This window comes from Amborella trichopoda, chromosome 5 (genome assembly GCF_054954075.1).
Source record: "Amborella trichopoda isolate Santa Cruz 75 chromosome 5, AtrichopodaSantaCruz75HAP2 v2.0, whole genome shotgun sequence".
Classification (NCBI taxonomy): Eukaryota; Viridiplantae; Streptophyta; class Magnoliopsida; order Amborellales; family Amborellaceae; genus Amborella; species Amborella trichopoda.
Genome location: NC_142340.1, coordinates 36,779,945 through 36,798,251, shown reverse-complemented (window position 1 = coordinate 36,798,251; position 18,307 = coordinate 36,779,945). Strand labels below are relative to the sequence as shown.

General features: G+C 37.0%; 1 protein-coding gene across 2 annotated transcripts; it reads left to right on the top strand.

The window, feature by feature from the left end:
• The first annotated feature begins 1,211 nt into the window (after nt 1–1,211).
• On the top strand, nt 1,212–16,714 carry LOC18428426 (Tetratricopeptide repeat (TPR)-like superfamily protein). 2 transcript variants are annotated; one of them, XM_020663729.2, is made up of 4 exons: nt 1,246–3,080; nt 3,556–3,642; nt 11,892–13,515; nt 15,038–16,294. In XM_020663729.2, the coding sequence occupies exon 1, from the start codon at nt 1,331–1,333 to the stop codon at nt 2,489–2,491; it is 1,161 nt and encodes a 386-aa protein (XP_020519388.1). In that variant the 5' UTR covers nt 1,246–1,330; the 3' UTR covers nt 2,492–3,080; nt 3,556–3,642; nt 11,892–13,515; nt 15,038–16,294. The 2 variants fall into 2 exon arrangements, with proteins under 2 accessions (XP_006837808.3, XP_020519388.1); XM_006837745.4 differs by lacking the exon at nt 11,892–13,515 and having other exon boundaries at nt 1,212–3,080; nt 15,038–16,714.
• Nucleotides 16,715–18,307: the final 1,593 nt, after the last annotated feature.

The following is an 18,307-nucleotide window of genomic DNA, read 5'->3' as shown; positions in this document are numbered from 1 at the left end:
CAAAAATATAAATTTTCAAATAATAAGGCAGTCATTTGCACATGAAATTTACAATGTCTAAATATTCAAAAACAATAGAAAGAAATCTCACAATTTTACTAAAAGCAGAAATATCACATTTATTTCTAATTTTACAGTATCTAAAATTTTCTAACAATAGACAAGAAAAATAAATTTATTTTTCTAAGAATTTACACCATTTAAGATTTCTAACATAGATAAAATATCACAATTTAAAAGATTATTTTTCAAAATAATGAGGTCGTTTGCGCATAAAATTTATCTCGCCTAAAATTCATGATAATAAGCATAAGTAATTATTTCATTTCATTTTTAAAAAGAACGGATTATTTTTCAAGATAATGAAGTCACTTACTTAAAATATTTGAGAGGGAGCTTCCGATAAAAATTCGGCTAAAGAGAGAAAGCGCTCATTGCGTTTTGACTAGAGAGAGAAAGATCTCAAAATTTTTTTAGAGTGGGAGTCATCGTCTCTCCTGTTTAAATTCTTAAGATACCTTATTATATTATTTTATTAAGTTAGACCTCATACATGAGGTGTAACAATTATTACACATGAGACGTTTAAAGCCCACGTCCACTAAAGGAGGTGGTAATGAAAGGAAAAGTTAACAAAAGTGGTGATAGCCCTTAAGGACCATAATATTTATATGGACCATCACACTATAAAGAATTATTTATTTATATTTATTATTATTTGTTTTGAAAGTTTAGGATTGTTATATTACATTTTATCAAAAAATTATTTTTAATATTTTTTATAGGTACGCCCCAATGAAAAGATGGCAGGTACCAAATTTCATATTCATACAATTTTATAAAAAACTATAAATAAAATACTTTGAGACGTCGAATCTAGGATCAAACGGTGAGTGACTCTCTTGATCAAAATTGGACAGCTGGAAGCATAGATTTTCTATGATGTAGGAGAAGTATAAAAACCTTTCCCATAAGATATTTCGATACTATTTGAAAGTGTACCTTACTTTGATTTTTAGGGTCTCAATCATATACAAATCACAAACATACATAAAAACAAAAAATACAATATATAAATAGTTTTTTATTTTAATTCTAAACCTGAGTCTAGGTTGGTTTTGGGTCCAAATAACTTAGACCTGACGTGGGTTTGGGTCAGATCCAAGTCCAGATTTGGGTTAAACCTAATCAGGTCAGATCCGGGTCGACACAGGGAGAAATGAGGAGGGAGAGGGAGTCGAGTGAAATGAGGATGGGAACTGGTCCGCCTCTTTTTGTAGTAAACCCTGCATAACCCCTCAAACCACACCCCACAAACCACCCTTTTCAAATGCTCCGTAACATGCTCTCTTCTCGCCTGGTTCGCCGCCTCTCCACCATTAGCGCCATTACACCCACCATCTCCTCCTCGCCCTCTGCACCTTCCGCCGCTCCTCACCTTCTAGCTCAGCTTAAGGAAGAGAGAGACCCTGAAAAGCTCTTTCTCCTCTTTCAACGCCATTCCTCTTCTCGCCTTCTTATCGAGAACAGCTTCGCCTACAAAGACATGGTTTCTAGACTAGCAGGGGCTGGGCGCCATGACCTCGTTGCTCAAATCCTCGAACCCCAACTCCGAGGCCCTCTTGGTCGACGCCATGGCTTTGTTCTTAGAGTAACCTCTCTCTACGCTCACGCCTCGATGGTTTCTCATGCTATAAACGCTTTCTATATCTACCCCACCACAAAAACCTTCAATGCTGCTCTCTCTGCGATTATTCAATCGAAAGACCTCGCCCACCTTGCTCAATTCTTCTCTGAAACTCCTCGAGCTCATGGGTTTTCACCCGATTCGTTCTCTTTCAATCTGGTTATTAAGGCCTTTTCTGACATGGGTTTTCTTGATACCGCTTATCTCTACATGGTTGAGATGGAAAATGCAGGGATCAAACCAGATATATTCACCTATACGACTTTGATGGATGCATTTTACAAGAATAATCAACCCATTATTGCAAATGGACTGTGGAATTTGATGGGATTGAAGGGTGTTAGACCCAATTTAGCAACGTTTAATTCGAGGATACAGTACTTGATCAATAAGAGGAAGAATTGGCAAGCCTGGAACTTAACGGAGAAGTTGGTATCTTTAGGTATAGAACCAGATGAGACCACGTATAATTTGCTCATAAAGGGTTTCTCTAGAGTGGGTCATCTCCTAATGGCAAAAAGGATCTTCTTTTCATTGGGCCAGAAGTTGTGTAGCCCAAACAGTAAGATTTACCAGACAATGATTCATTATCTCTGCAAAAATGGTGAGTTTGATCTTGCTTTTAAGCTCTGTAAAGAGAGTATGAGTAAGAATTGGTTTCCTAATTTTGACACCATTACAAAACTTGTGGAGGGCCTAGTTGAAAGTTCAAATCACGAAAAGGGGAGGGAGATACTTGAACTGGTCAAGAGAAGAGTTCCTCCAATGAAGAATTTGGAGGTATTGAAAGCTTTGTTGGGTTGAGATCCTTCATCGTAGTCTTTGTATTTGTTTCTCTCTTTGACATTTGTCTTGGCGAATGTGATCCATGGAGTTCTGATCTTCGAGGATCACTGTTGATTTTCGTAATTGACCTCTGTGGGTGAAGAAGAGAGGAAGGACTTTGGGGTTATGGAGTTTCATTCTGAGTGCGAGATGGTGTTGATTATTATGGCATATTAAAATGACCAAGAGCGGGAAGCAAGCAAGGAGGAGGCCGTGAATGGATCAACAAGTTTCTCTAATTGAATTCCATGTTAGACATCTGGATGTGGAATTTGGTCATGGATTTTTTCTGCATGCTACTTGTTGTTTACTCGTCATATCTGTCACCATATTATGCCTGAATTGGATCAAGCAAGAAGGATAAGTTGCAAGGCTGCCCAATGTTAGAGAGAAGGGTTTCCATATTGATTACTTCCTCTGTCATCTCTTCTGCGCTTTAATACAAGGAAATGCATTGCCATTCTCATCATTTCTCCTCACTATTACAATTACACATGTCAAGACTATTCAAGATTGAAACACAGCCATTGATTGCATTTCTCGTGTATGATTTCCCTGAAGTTCTCTTGTAAGTTCCTTTCTGTTATTGGATCTCTAATCCTTTTATTGTAAGCTCATCCGTTTTTATAAATCACTTGCCAAATGCAATGCTATAATATTTTAAATATGTACCCTTTGGCCCTTTTTGTTCTTCTTTATACTTTATCTCCCTGTCCTAATGTTTGGAGTGTGGCCATCTTAAATTCTTTAGCAATTTTAACTTGAGTAACAAATGGCTTTTAGTGTTCCAGTTTGATTTGAAATTTTTCTGATGTTATAAAATCCCTGATTGAAAATTTTCTGATTTTATAAAATCCCAGACTTTTTTCATTTACTCATGGCGGGTTTGCCAATCTGATTAGCTTTTGGATTTAAATTGCATAAAAGATGTTTAGCTTACTTAAATTAAGGTTAATTTGAAACAAGGTAATCTTTATACTTTCTTTGTCCTGTTAACCATTTGGTAGTTTACAACATTGTATGTGATGTCTGCATCCTTTCAGAAAACATGGTGAAACAGCACAACTGGAAGTATTGATGGATAAAAGTACATCTCTTCTTGTTGAAATTCAAATGACACATAAGAGCAGGTAATATTTCAGGATGATTGGCAAACATGTTTTTATTGTTTCCTCTCATTAATCCCATGTATGATCATTAGATCTTTGTGTATAGCCTCCTGCATTGGGAAAGCCAGTGAATTTTTGTCATTAGTATTTTTTATACATTGACGTTTTAGCATCCTCTTTGTAAAGGGAGCTGAATTACTGGAAGTATGCAATTGAGTTTGCAATATGCTGACCCCATATGTAAGCATAGTAATTGGCAAGTTCTAGGATTCTAGCACTCTAAAGACTTTGAGATGAAGTAATTCCATAACTAGCTAATCTTTGTGACCACTTGTCCATTCTCTTTACAAGCTTTATGTGGGACTGCATTTGATTGCATCTGGTAGTCTTGGGTTGTGCCAACTTCCCATGATTGACATGATTTGTCTTCTTTCTTTGACCATTGATTCTACATTTCCATTTCCAATGTGTAGTTCCCTCTGCTTACTTCGTAAGAGTCTAAACTGCTTTTTCACCTAATGTGATGAGAAGCTAACACGAAAATTAATTAAACATTAATGGATAGGTTGACCCAATATCTTGAGATACCAAAAATCGAGATTAATCTAAGTTTGTTGGTCCAATCTTATGTTGACTGTAGTTGATTAATCTTAAGTAGTTGCTACCTTGGACTTCAATTTGTAACAACAACTTTATGACGAGAAGTTCCTTTTGAATAGTATTCCAAAACTTGGTGAGCCCTACTTGGATTGGCCTAAGTTACTTGAAACTGGCATGGAAATAATGCTTGCTAGAGCTCTTGAAACTATTTTCTCCTGCAAAAAATGAAATTTATCATCATCATCATCAAAGCCTTTTTCCAACTAATTGGGATCGGTTACACGAATCTTGATCTGCCATTATGCTCTATTAAGGGCCATATCCTTAGTGAGGCCATATGTCTCCATAACTGTTCTCACTAGCTATAATTAACATTATAAAAAAAAAAAACTATTCTCACTACTTTCAACCATGTCCTTTTGGGCCTACCCCTTGCCCTTTCTAAGCATGAACTAACTCGCACCTCGCCCCCTCCTAACAAATGCCGTATTGGATCTGTGCTACCCATGGTCGGCCCATATAAGTGTACTTTCTCTCATCTTATCATTTATTGGTGCCACACCTAAATTCTCTGAATATAGTAATTTCGAATTCTATTCATTCTTGTCTTACCACTCATTCATCTCAATTGCACTCATTCTATAGGTATGTTGTTTCTTGACCGCCTAACATTCCGCTTTATAAAGTAAAGCTGATCTCACAACTGTTCTATAGAACTTGCCCTTCAGCTTCACTGGTATGCGACAATCACATAAAACTTTGGTTGTACATCGCTACTTCGCCCACTCAGCTCTAATTTAATGTGCAACATCTTCCTCAATCTTTCTATTTTCCTGGATTATTGACCCAAGATATCGAAAATATACTCTTTTTGGTGTTTCTTGGCTGTCAATCTTAACTACTTCCTCGTTTTCTACTCCCATTATTACTAACTTGCATTCCATATGCTGTCATAGTCTTGTTATCTTTAGATTCTAGAGCATTCCAAAGTTCTGACTTTGTGTTGACGCTGTTTTGGGTCTCATCAATGAAAACTATGTCATTTGCGAACAACATGCACCACGGTACCTCATCTTATAGGTGTCTAGACCCTTGATATAGACTTATTGTCACTGAAAACTCACTCGTCTCTCCACTAGTTGTTCGTACATTAGTTAGCATTCCTTCGTACATATCTCTCACCAAGTTGATGTGGTGTTTGGAGACTCATTTCTTTTCCAACACCTACCAAATCAAATCTCTAGGTATTATGTCATAAGCTTTCTCTAGATCAATAAATGTTTTTTGTTTTTTGGGCCAGTTGTGTGTAGGGTTGGGGGAACAGGGGGCTTCGAATAAAAAACAGGGCTGTAGCCCTATCTTTACACCCTTTATCATATCCAACATGCAGATTTTGAAATCTTCACACCCTTTATCATAGCCAACACGCAGATTTTGAAAGACCGGCTTTGGCTGTTTTACCTATGCAACTTGTAGTATTTCTGTCTTTCCATTGTTTTTTAGGAAAAATCAATGATGGAGTTTGAAGGATTTTGAGTAACGCCAAGAAGAAGAAAGGAAGAAGTTTTGCAGTGGTGGGGGTGTTTGTGAGTGTGAGATACATGAGAGAGGGGAAGACGGAAGACCTATAGGTGTATTTGGGTCTCTAGATTTTGTTAAGTTTGTTTGTTTCAATTTTTGCATTGCAAGGTCAGTGAGCATCTTCCCCTAAATTTTTGGGCATTGTGTGCATTGCTAAGTCTGCAAGTGTTAAACAAAAACCACAGATTTGCATGTAGATGTAAGAATACCAATATTTAATAGGTATATCAAATTCCATATGTAAAAAGCAAATGAATCACACAATGGACGATAGAGCAAATTGTTACATTTGCCAGACGAATAACTTGAAAATCGCAAATAATAAAAATAGCAAGCCTCTGAAGGTCTCTGAAGGTGGATGGATAAACTGTTTCAAATGCAAAAGGTTATTCCAAGCATATAATAGGGAAGGAATGGGTTTGGGACGTGTGTGCGTCTATATATGTATATGTGTGTGTCTGTGTTTGTGTCTGTCTGTGTATGCGTGCATGAAAAGGGTGGGTGCGGCAGTTTTAGCCTCCCTCCCTTAACACATGAAGAAATGCGATAGGGCAATTATTCTCTCTCTCTCTCTCCCTCTCTCTTTTTTCCCCCTCTTTAAAATGATACAGATTTAGGGAAAAAAACATATACGATGAGAGGCCATCTCAATACATGGAAATATGTAAAGTGAAATTGCAATAATTGCACACTCAAGACCTTCTTTGGCCAGCTGATCAGCCTTATCATTTTTTTTCTCACAAAGAGCATGTAAATGATTTGACCTATCCCATGTATGCACTCCCTTGGGATTCCATAATATAGGGGCAATGGGGCTTGGCTCCAACACGAAATGACTATGGGACAGGTTTTGGGGATTATCGAGGTCTCCTAGTTTGAATAGAATTGGCAAATTTAAGTTCAAAATAAGGTAGAATTGAAGATAAGGTGATCTGATTAAGGAAAATTAGGGTTAGGTTTAGTGCATGTTAAGGGGGGTTGAAGTTGCTGGAAAATTGCTGATCCAGCTAGGGGTTTGATAGATTTGAATGGAATGAGGCATGATTGTGGCTAATATATGGTTGCACTTAGGGGCATGTATGATGGGTATGGGAAGAAGCTGCATTATTAGGGCTTGGGAAGGGTCGATTGATGAGTCGCCATGATATAATGTCTTGAGTCCCATTACTACCACGGGTAGGGGACCCCATCCTCACTGAACTACCCCAAATAAAAAAAAAAAAATTGGAGGGAATCATGGATGGGGAAGTGCTACTCAAGAGAGAAAGAAAAACCTAACACTCTTTTCACAAAAAGAGAGTGATTCTGAATTATTGGGGAGGCTCTCCCAGTCTTAAGCTAGAGTGCTAGAAATTACTCTGTTTGCAAGAAACGTTTGAGGAATCTCTTCTCGAGGTGAATGATTTACTCCTTCAAAGATGGCCTCATATTATCCAAAGAAAGAACTCAATCGTTATTGTTAACTTTAGGTTTGAATGAATTGGCCAAAGGTCTACATCGGCATTAATAGATACATTTAAGATCTATTTGCCCTATACTTGGAATCCTGAAAACATAGAAAACAAACTCCTAAAGACTCTTAAGATACTTTCCAACTCTAGGTTTCTAATCCAAGTGGGTTGGGAACATTACTTTTGGAAACTCAATAACTTAAAGAAACTTATATTAAAAACCAATCACACTAAGGCCTCTATGATGAAAAGATAGAGACCTAAACACTTTTCGGAGAATAAATATCGTCACTGTTTTTTCCAGCAGGTTTTCAACAACAATTTGAGTCCAAATGTCCAAATTGCTAAAACCTGTAGAGATAAGGGTTGTAGATCTCAAAAGAGTTATTCTATTTATGCTTTGAATCCCCCCAAATGGACTTCGAGGTGAAAAGTTATACATCCAGAAATCAATCTGCATCACTCGGATTGCCTTGTAAGTACACATGAAGTTGAGCTTAAGGTGCCTAAACTTGGGCATCTGCAAAGACATCAAAATGCTCAGCCTAAATCTCCGGAAGCATGTTACCAGACACCAGCCCACTAACTTGTATAGAGCAAATTATAGAACCCCATTGGTCTAGAGTACGTAAGTGATTCCCACAAATGTTCCCTCGAGCTCAAGCCGCTGATTATATATATATATACATGCGTCATACATGAAGGGAAAACAATGAACTCATGAATATATTAATATTCAATTGGTCTCGGTTTTGTTTATTTACCATTGTTGATTGATTCTTTTTGTTATAATAGCCCATTAATCCATATCAAAGATTAGTTGCCTTTCTTTTCATTCATGTGAAAAATAAAAGCTTCTCATCTCTTGCTCAACTGCAAATTTAGTCTCGTTTGGAACTCCTTTCTTTACCTTTCTTTTGGGTGTCCCACACTCTTTGGCTCGGGTGTTTAAATAGTGGTTTTCCCCACCCAAGCCAAAATCAGGTTTGATCTTGTGGACATTTCATTTTTGAGAATCTTACGAATTATGGGGGTCGTAGAGCTTTCTATTATATTTCATCAAATATTCAATAGGGCGTACTTCCGATTAGATTTCATCAAATAGTTGAATCATAATCGACAAGATTATGGTGATTCCTACATTGTGGGCTACCATGATAAAAAATTTCTAGGGATATCCTCATAACAAGTTGTACAGCCTGGAGTGCTACAGTGAGGAGCTGGCACCTGAACAATTGGAACTCACCAACCCTCGAACTGAGAAGCCAATCTCCGAAGGCAGATTTATATGCAACTCTGGCCCATCCAGCGGGGAGTATTTAGAGACAAATAGGCAAGAGAGCTTCTATCTTTTTAGGACCTATTGACAATAAAGAATCCATTGATGGAGAAGCCACTGACTTATTTCAAGGTTTAGAACTGTTTGACTGGACCTGGGCTCCCCTTTTGGTGGAAGGAGTTTTGGTAAATACCACATCTTGGGCTCTTGCTAAGGAGGGCTTCCCGAAGCGTCAAGAATAACATTCTTTTTCAAGTGTATATATATATATATATATATATATGTAACAAATGCTGACTTTTTGACTTATTGATGTTTGGGGTATGTCCAAAATAATGGGTGCTGTGGAGAGTCCTTATCTGCTGTCCAAGGAGATATATGGGAAGATTTGTCTAGCAGTGATAAACTTGGTGGTATGGTGGATGATATGGATTTTTATCTTATCTGCAATGGCCAGAACATAATTTAAGGTCCAGTTGGCTTGAAGTACTAAACATGACTAAGTCGATATTTTGAACCAGTGTTTCAAAAAGCGCTAGGCGGCACCTAGGCGGCCGTGTGGGTCTAGGCCGCCCAGTGGCTAGGCGGCTGCCCAGAACCTGAGCGGCCCAGTTGAAAGAAAAACGATAGAATTTTTGAGAATTTTGATATTCTATAATCTATCCATAATCCATATTTAATATTTCCACGAATGATGAATTGAGGAGAAGGCGAGAAGAGAATTTTGATAATCCATAAGACCATAATCCATATTTTCATACAATGCTAAAACAGTAAAACCATACAAGCATACACTGATACTCTGATAGTTTGATACAGACAAAAGTTAGATAGTAGAAACTAGAACGTAGAAAATGAAAATAAGAAAAAGAAAATATACAGAAATTTAGAAAATATACAGTCTAAGACGCAATAGTCAACACTCAACAGTCAACACCAAGAGTTAAGCTCTCAATTCTTCAGTCATCATCATCAGAAGGAGTAGGGTAAGCCTCATCATATGTATTAGATTCGACGCCATTATCATCAGAGTCATCTCCCTCTTCAACATAACGTTTGTCCTCCTCTGTTTCTTCTGAATCTGCCTCTTCCTCCTCCTCTTCTTCTACCTTCCTCTTACTATGTGCAGATGAGGCCTTAAGTTTGGCTGCTCTACCCTTTTCTATCTTCTGTACTTTCCTGAACTCAAATATTGTATAACTCCTCCCTAGTAGCCTCAGGAATATTTTTACATGGGACAACATCCCCCTTAATACCGACAAGATGTTTTTTGAACCGGTAAATACCCCCATTAATATCCTTTCCACAATAATTACATTTAATTCAATTTTTGTCATTTGGATTCGGGTTATAACCATATTTCCAACCCGGATCACCACTTCTAGAAGAACTTGGAGAAGATATTTCCATAGAATAAGGCTCATTGGTTCTTCTATATTCAGAAATTGTCTAATCTCATCTCAAATAGCTTCAAGAACCTTTTTTCAAGAAGCAACATTCTCTTTAATACCGACAAGATGTTTCTTGAATCGGTTAATACCTCCATTGGTATCTTTTTCACAAAAATTGCACCTTATACGATTTTTTTTGTTTGGTTTTGGGTTATGACCGTACTTCCAACCCGGATCACTTCTTCTAGTAAAACCAGAAATAGACCTATTCAAATGATAAGGATTTTGGTCCTGTTTTTGTTTTACAGAACTCATATATTGCTTAATCTCCTCTCTGATAGTTTCAGGAACATTTTTACAAGGGGCAACATCCTCCTTAATAATCGGACTTTCTTACACTTGTAATCTTTCTCCCTAGCAATATGAAGTTAACTTTTCTCAACATCCTCCTTAATACCGGCAATACGTTTCGGTTTATGTCCCCTTTTGTGTCTTTTTCACAATAATTGCATCTTATGCAATTTTTGTCATTTGGATTCGGGTTATAACCATATTTCCAACCCGGATCTTCACTTCGACTAGATCCTGAAGAAGACATCTTAAAATAACACAAGCAATCTAAAAAATAAAGTTTTGCACTGATTGCTCAAACTCCAAACTTTCACCTCTGAGATGTTTTCTGGTGTTAAAATAGTAAAAAAACACCCTTTAATAGGATTAAAAAACTTCAAAACTAAATCTAATCTACCTGGATGATGTTTGGATCCATTTTTCGTAACTTTGAGAAACACTTCGATCCAATAAAAATCCCAAAATCTAGTGTTTTTGAGATTTCTCTCTCTCTAAAATGGGTTCTTGTGCGTTTAGGTTTCAATTGAACCTAAAATCCACCCTTAAAAGCTTTTATTTTTTTAAAAAACTCAATACAACCCTTAAAAAGAAATTAATTTTCGCCCCTGGGCAGGGCGCAGCCCCTGAGCGACCGCCCTTGTTTTTGTCGCCTAGGCCTTGGCGATGCGCCCAAGTCTTCTGGACCGCCTAGGCGCTGGGCGGTCTGTGTTTTGAAACAATGTTTTGAACACACCAGGTTAGGAATTGTTCCACAACATTTCTGTCTGTCTTTTTTTTTTAATCCTGCCTATTTGAAAGTTATTGTGACTAGTTGCTAAGTTGGGCTAACTTCATGGCCAAATGATACTGGTTTTACTTTCAGTCTTGATTAGTGTTGATCTATGTATAACTACTTGGTTCATCCAAGCTTTCCATATTGGTATTACATAACTTGGAAGGCCATTTGGGGCTAAGATGCCTAGATATGGGTACAGATACAAAATAGTTGGCAAGTGATTCTGTTTTTCTTAAAATCCAGGATACAATATGAATATGATAGGCTATTTAACACGTCAACTAGTATGTACTATAGCTTGTATAATACATAAATAACTAAATGTACCATCCAACTCATTGATACATATGGATAACATGTAGCATCATCAAGATTCATATGTATGACATCCCAATGCGTAACTGTATTTATTCATAGTATTCTTTTAGACTTAGGTGATTTTATTTTTACTAGTATTCTAGAAGTATCCGATATCTGTATCGGTGTTGACATGGTATGGGCATTAGTACATTAAGCATATACGAGTATCCATGCATCATAGATCTGAAGGGTAGAGTTAATAATTCTTTGATGACTTGGAAGAAGTCGTACACAAGGAGGAGAAGGAAATTTAATATAAGAGGGGTTAGTATCCTGTAGTCGATTACTAAAGTCTTTTTGTTGTTTTCCTCGTTAGAAGCAATTGTTAATAAAAAAAGTTACATGTACTAGAGTCTGAAAATAATTGGTTTTTTGGAAGAGATGCATCCAATGGATGAAGGCTGTTATGTCAATCCATAGCTGCTCTCAGTTTTTCTGTTGATCTCACTGTTGGTTCTAAAAGGTTCCTTTTGAACTTGTAGGGCCTCAGATCAAGTGGTCCCCACTTGCTTCTCCCCCTACTTGTCATAGCTGAGTCCCTCAGAGTGATTTGTGATAGAGGACAAAATTACGCTCGATTTAGCAGCTCCACATGATGCAAGAATGGGTGGGATTTCATAACTTCACGAGTGATATGATGTAGTGGAGTTTAAAGGACCAGTCTTGCCTATGAATCTATGTTGAGAAGTTTTGAGAATGTTTTGGGGCAAACGTTACTTCTGCATGGACCAACACTGCTGTATTAGTATGGACGGGAGAGAGATAAAAAAGTGAATTAAAATTGCACGTGGGACTGCAGGGAATATTCATTATTTCTACTTGGCCCCTATCTTTATTCATGGGAATAACCGGTAATGAATTGTGAGTTTTGATGATTGAATGGACAAAAAAGTTATCGACAAGTTGAATAGACACACTCATTAAGAACACTTCAGTCAGCCATCCGATTCGAGTTTATATTTATGTTTGGGATTTCAAGAATGGTTAACAAGATTATAGACATGCTCCAGGGAAATTTTTGGTGGAAACTGTTGATCATGGAAAGGTTGGATTTGGTCTAGTGTGTGGTTGCTCCTTGACCTAGAGAAAGTAAGATTAGATATTCTGGATGTCAATTTGGTTAAAGAAGCACTTCTGGCCAAATTGCTTTGGTAATGAAGCATGTACAACGCTGGCCTATGGCACAAAGTCTCACCAGGATATTAGAATATATGGGTTGGAAATTGGAAAGGATATCAGGTCCATGTGGATCGATTAGCATGGTTGTAGAAAACTTTTGATGGGGCCATTAGAGTGAATATAGAGATGGCCATTGAATTGTTGACTATGGTGGGGTCATTATATAGGATTTCTGTACGAGGATCATAATAATGTTGTCATCTAAGAGTTAGAAAGGTGTGAAATTCTCATGGTAAAATCGACATATAGGAAGTTTTGTAGGGATGGATGGTTGGTAAGGCAATCTTTATGGTGGAAGGGATACTCTAATGTCCTTTTAATGGTTATACTAACATGATAAAATCCTTATTGTTTTTATTGTTGATCATCTTGATTATAGAAGTTTCTTATTGTGGCTTGTTTCCTATGCATGAGTGAGGAAGAAATAATCTAGCACTTTTTCAACCAATTAGCTACAATAGATTTGTATCTGCAACTGTGATTTGTTTGGTTAATGGGGCCGTGGATGATTCCTTTCTCAGTAATTTATGCTTGTGAACGGGGATCAGATGGATTGCTATGGGTTAATCCCTTTGGAAGTCGTGGGTTTTTTTCTTTTCGATTTGGTCAGAACTGAAAAAACAGCTGGGGAATATGGAACGAGAAGCAACATGAATCTTTTCCAAAGACAAAATAACCCAAAAGATATTGCTTGGGTTGATTAAAAAACGATGCAAGACTTTTTGCTTCGCAATGACTGGTTATGTTCGGGGTGAAGATGGTGACAATTGTGGCTTGGTATTTACTGATGACTAGATTGCAGTTTAAGTGGAAACGTCCACTGCCTTTTCGAGGATTCTGAAGATAAATGTCAATTAAACCGTCCTTTTGGACATAAATCTGTAGTGGTGATGGTTATTGTGATGCTACAAGGATTCGCTTGAAAAGGTTAATGCATTCTACATTTTGATTCCTTAAAATGTTATTAGATGTATTTTAATAAGAAAGCTTATATTTTTTCGGATCTTGAAATTTGTTTTTTTGAGTAGTACAGCAGGTGGAATTGAAATAGGGCATAGCGTTGCTAAGGTCAACAGCTAACGAATCAAGGCTCAGCCCAATTTTTAAGAACTTAAAATTCACAAATATGAGAATTTAATTCTAGAAAATCTAAAGCCCATGGCTTGCCTAGAAGTTTCTGCATTCTAACCCAGCTTACCTGCCAAAAAAATTAAAAAAAGTATATATATGAGTTAATGTAAGTTATGTGCTTTTCCCTTTTAAACTATTTAAACTAGTTTTGCATTTCAAGATAAACATGATTAGTTTGGTCATGTTCTTAATAAGAAGTGGCATAAATGACAAGGACTTCTACATCCAAGGAGAGAAAAGTTAAACTGGGACTGCTTCCAGGTGAATAGAGGCTAGAGGAGAGAAAGATGTAATCAGACACTAAATCCTAAAATGACTACTATAGTATTATGCTGTATGACTGTATCCAATGAAGGAAACCATCTTCATCATCATCAAAGCCTTTTTTCAATTAATTGGGGTCGGCTATCCAATAAAGGAAATCATAGAATAAAAAGTGACAAAGGAACGAAGGATTGATTGTGGACCACTTCTAGTCCTAAAAGGGAAGAGTGGATGGAGTTTAAGGAGAAGTACAATAGATCCTGTTACTTGTTGGGCACTACGAACTCAAGAACTATTCCTGAACTATTTAATTGTTATGTTTTATTTATATTTCTTCTATTATTTATGCTTTATATGGATGGTTTTAGTCCCCCTATAATTAGAGATATATTGCAATCCTGAGCTTTGTTTTTGGTGGAATTATTTTTTTTTGTTCGATCATGTAATTTGGTTCCTCACTTATAACTCTAGGTTTTTACTGATGTAAAATTGGTGTTGTTGGTGTATTTATATCTGTTACCATTTTTTTTGGTTCCATGTTTGGGTCTCTTGCTCTTGTATTTTCTTAACATGGAGTGAAAGAATACTTCCATTTGATGTTATTGTTTCTTATGCTCTAAATATTGAAGTCATTCAGTAAGTTTGGAAACTTCTCATTAATTTAAATGATTTTTTATTTCATTTTTTTATTTTTTTATGGGTATTTCAGTGGGGAAGACAGGCCCCTACCCATTTTTTTCAAGTAGATTAGGAGTTAGCTGTTTTGAAGGTATTAGTGGGGTGGGGTTAGTGGTGGGAATGGAAACCACAACGTGGTGACTAGGGTGTGGAGTGTTGCCACCACAACCCCAGCCCCTTTCCCGAACAAAGAGTGCTAACCAACATGCCACATTCTTTTTATGCATTAAATTTTGCACATGGGGTATCTTGCATTATTGGTGTTTCTGTTGATTCTAATTCTTTCTTTAGCCCCCTAAAATTGAGATAGGTAGTAATTATAGTACGGCTTACATCTGCCTTTTCTCTCTTTAATAAGTCATGCATTGTATGACAGGTTCTGCAGCTGAAGTGCGATCAGTTCTCTCTTTTAACTTTTAGTAAGGAAAGGAAAGGAAAGGAAGGGTAGCTGTTTTGTTCAACTTATATGCTGTGGTTTCTTGAGGTACTATCAATAGGATCATAAATGGTTGCAGTCATCTTGTTCCATGTTATGCAAGCTGGAAGATTACTAGATGACTTGGTTATATCAAACGAGGGCATCACGGTCGTTCTAACCAGGTCCCTCTTCTCACTAGGTTCAATGCCCAAGGTCCACTGCTACAAAATGAATGTGCAAAGCTTTCTGTTCTTTGCAATAAGTAAATACCTTAAGCCTTGTTTCTTTATCTCAGGGCCTTAATAAATTCCCTTGAAGAGTCACTGTTGCACCAGGAGTTCACTGTTTTGTGGCACCAAAAGGCGAAATAGCCAAAAATATCCCTTGAAGAGTCAAAATTTTAAAATTTCTGTTGACAATAAATGACAAAAAGATTCCTTCAATTTTCGAAATACTGATTTGTCCGAAAGTTCTAGAATTCCAACTAAGCTTTGCAATTTCATTTGCCAGAAACAGTGGCCTACAATTGGCTTCTGAATTCTGAATATTGTTTGCTAGCAATTTCTAACTTATTTGTTACCTGGTTTCCACAACATGAGCCAATTCAAATTGTTTCTTGACCTTTATATTTTATTTGTCTTTTACTTTCCGCACTGGTTTTGGGTTATTCCCCCTATGTCTCAGCTCTGTTTTTCTTGATTGGGCTACTACTCATGGATATAGGGGAAACGATCACACAGTTCAGCTTTCTCACACTGCATTGACTATTTGTTGGGGTCGATTTTCAAGATCAAAATTTGTCTATTGTGTTGGCCTTAATTCCTATTTCGTATAATTATGTCCTTCTCAATGATCTCAATGATACTAGTGAAGCCATTTTTTTCCATAGATATCTTTAGACCCAATTGTTTGACGGAGAGTAACCGAGCAGCTTGCATATTTATAAGAAAAATAGATAAGTTCCTGAAAAATCAAGACAAATGTCTGAGCATTGAACTGGGTTGAAGATTGTAGTTTATTTTCTAATCCATATTATGCTCGATGGGAGTATTAGAAAAATACTAAACCAAAATCTATTCTGGAAAGTTGTCTATTAATCAATGCCTGTATGTGGACGTGTATAAGTGGTGCAAGCAGATTGGTCTTGTATCCGTAAGGTGCATTGTAATCCCCAAATTCCTATCTTTAATAGAAGAGGATGAAGGTTCAGTGATCTCTAATAGGACAGCATTCAAATGATAAAAAGAGAGGACATCTTATTAGTCATTCCATTGATTCTGTGAAACAACATTATGGTATGTTTTGTCCTGTTGATATCTCCTTTTGAGAAAGAGATTACAAGGCTGCTTTTCATGTTTTGTGGATGCGGAAGGGACTCCCCCTATTCTTGGGAAATGCCGGCAAAGGACTGGTATAGAAATCAGCAGGTTTTTGTGGGAAATCTATTTCATATGGGTAAAGGTATGAAATATATTTCTAATTTGTAGGTAATCTATTTATGTGGAATTTATTTTCAGAAATGGATTTCATTAAGAACTTATGTGCTAGTAGTTCAGTTAAGAATTCTCTCATGGAGATTATGTTGTGTATTGCCCATTTTTTATCATTGAATCTTATGCTTTTTCATTTTTCAAATTAATGATAGCCAAATAGATAAAAGGGAAATTGTAAGCGAGAAGGGAATTAAAGCAGCGCAATGGTCATTCCCTTCTATCTCTCTCTCTCTCTGCACACGCCCTAATCTCTGTGTGTGGGGTTGTGCGCGCATGCCTAACTAACAGTTCCATTTATGTAGTAAAAATTGTAGTGATCACTCATCTTGGAATGATCCAATGAGCCCATATTCTACAATTTATGGTGGTGGCGCATAATTTCGCTTTCTCAAAGTTATTTCAATCAAGCTTCTCATCACTCGGTTCACAGTGGATACAGGTATATACCTTTAGGGACATAAAAGTAATCACATACATGGGTCCTCTTAAGGCACATGTGCATTGATTCTTTTTAGTTGGATTATACATCAGAATAGTGGCTTCCTGTACGTCTGTGTGTGCACATTTTATAGGGTGGTCTCATGTGAGGGTACAGACTCATGTCTTATGAATCATGACCATCTTATATAGGGTTGTTACTCGGTGGTTACTCGGGTTCTATATTCTCTTTTTGGTTCTCCTAGCCCCAACCAATCACACCAACTATGAAGCACACTCATAAATATAGCCCTGATTCGGAGGTGGCCCTCACACCTCCACATGATATCTCTCCTTCATATCGAAGTCATTTATTGTCTCATGTATGCGGGGTATATGATCTTGGGTCTCAGTTCGTCAAACACCCATAATCATCTTCTCTTACTCACTCTTACCGAGCAAGAGAATCTTACCTTTAAGGCCTTGAATCCAACACTTTTTAGCATTTTCACTAGAATATCCTATTCACTAGGAAAGCTAAGAAATATGGAAGATTAAAAGTAAAAGTCAATTTCAATTCAACTCCATTTCATTCCATTCATTAACTTAAAAATTCAGAACTCGTGGCACTATGGAACCTAGGCAGCAATCTATATTGCCCGTGAACACCCCAGGGAATGCTCAATCTCCCTCACAAAAATTCTTAGATGAGTTGAGATAGGGTGGTAGTCAATATGCCGATGGACTTGATAGGATTCTCATCCTCTGAGCATTAGTTCTAAGTTTCTAAGTAAGTTATTGAATTATCACGTCATTGCTGCCCAATTGTCCCCTTAAGGATAAGGTGTGTATAAACACCCCATTTTTGGAATTGTCATTTTCTTTTAATTCTAAATCTCAAGGCATGAGAAATAACCCTCAAATGCATAATAGAAGCTTTTAATAAGCCCTAGGGATCTCACTAGCCTAATAACCTATAGGACACTTAAACCATGACTATTCCAGCTTTGAATATTCTCAAGATTTCATAGAATCCCATAAAATCCCGCATAAAGTAGCTTACTCCCTCAAAACGGTATGTTTATAAGTAAGATGGAAGGATGACATAATGACACTGCCAAACCGCACGAATGGTGACATGAAATAACACGATTTAACCTTTAAAATCGCAATCCTAGAGAAATCTATGTTAAACTAAGTCGGTTTAATGTCGCGTCAGGACTTCTAGCGTATTGTATATCGGATTTGTGTCGAAACCTGCGGTGCGAATGACTGTCAGCTCTTAATTGGATCTAGTCATTCATTTCAACAAAAAAGG

Bases quoted from the DNA above. Each gene is read 5' to 3' on its own strand.
- LOC18428426 (XM_006837745.4), top strand. From the start codon at position 1,331: ATGCTCCGTAACATGCTCTCTTCTCGCCTGGTTCGCCGCCTCTCCACC.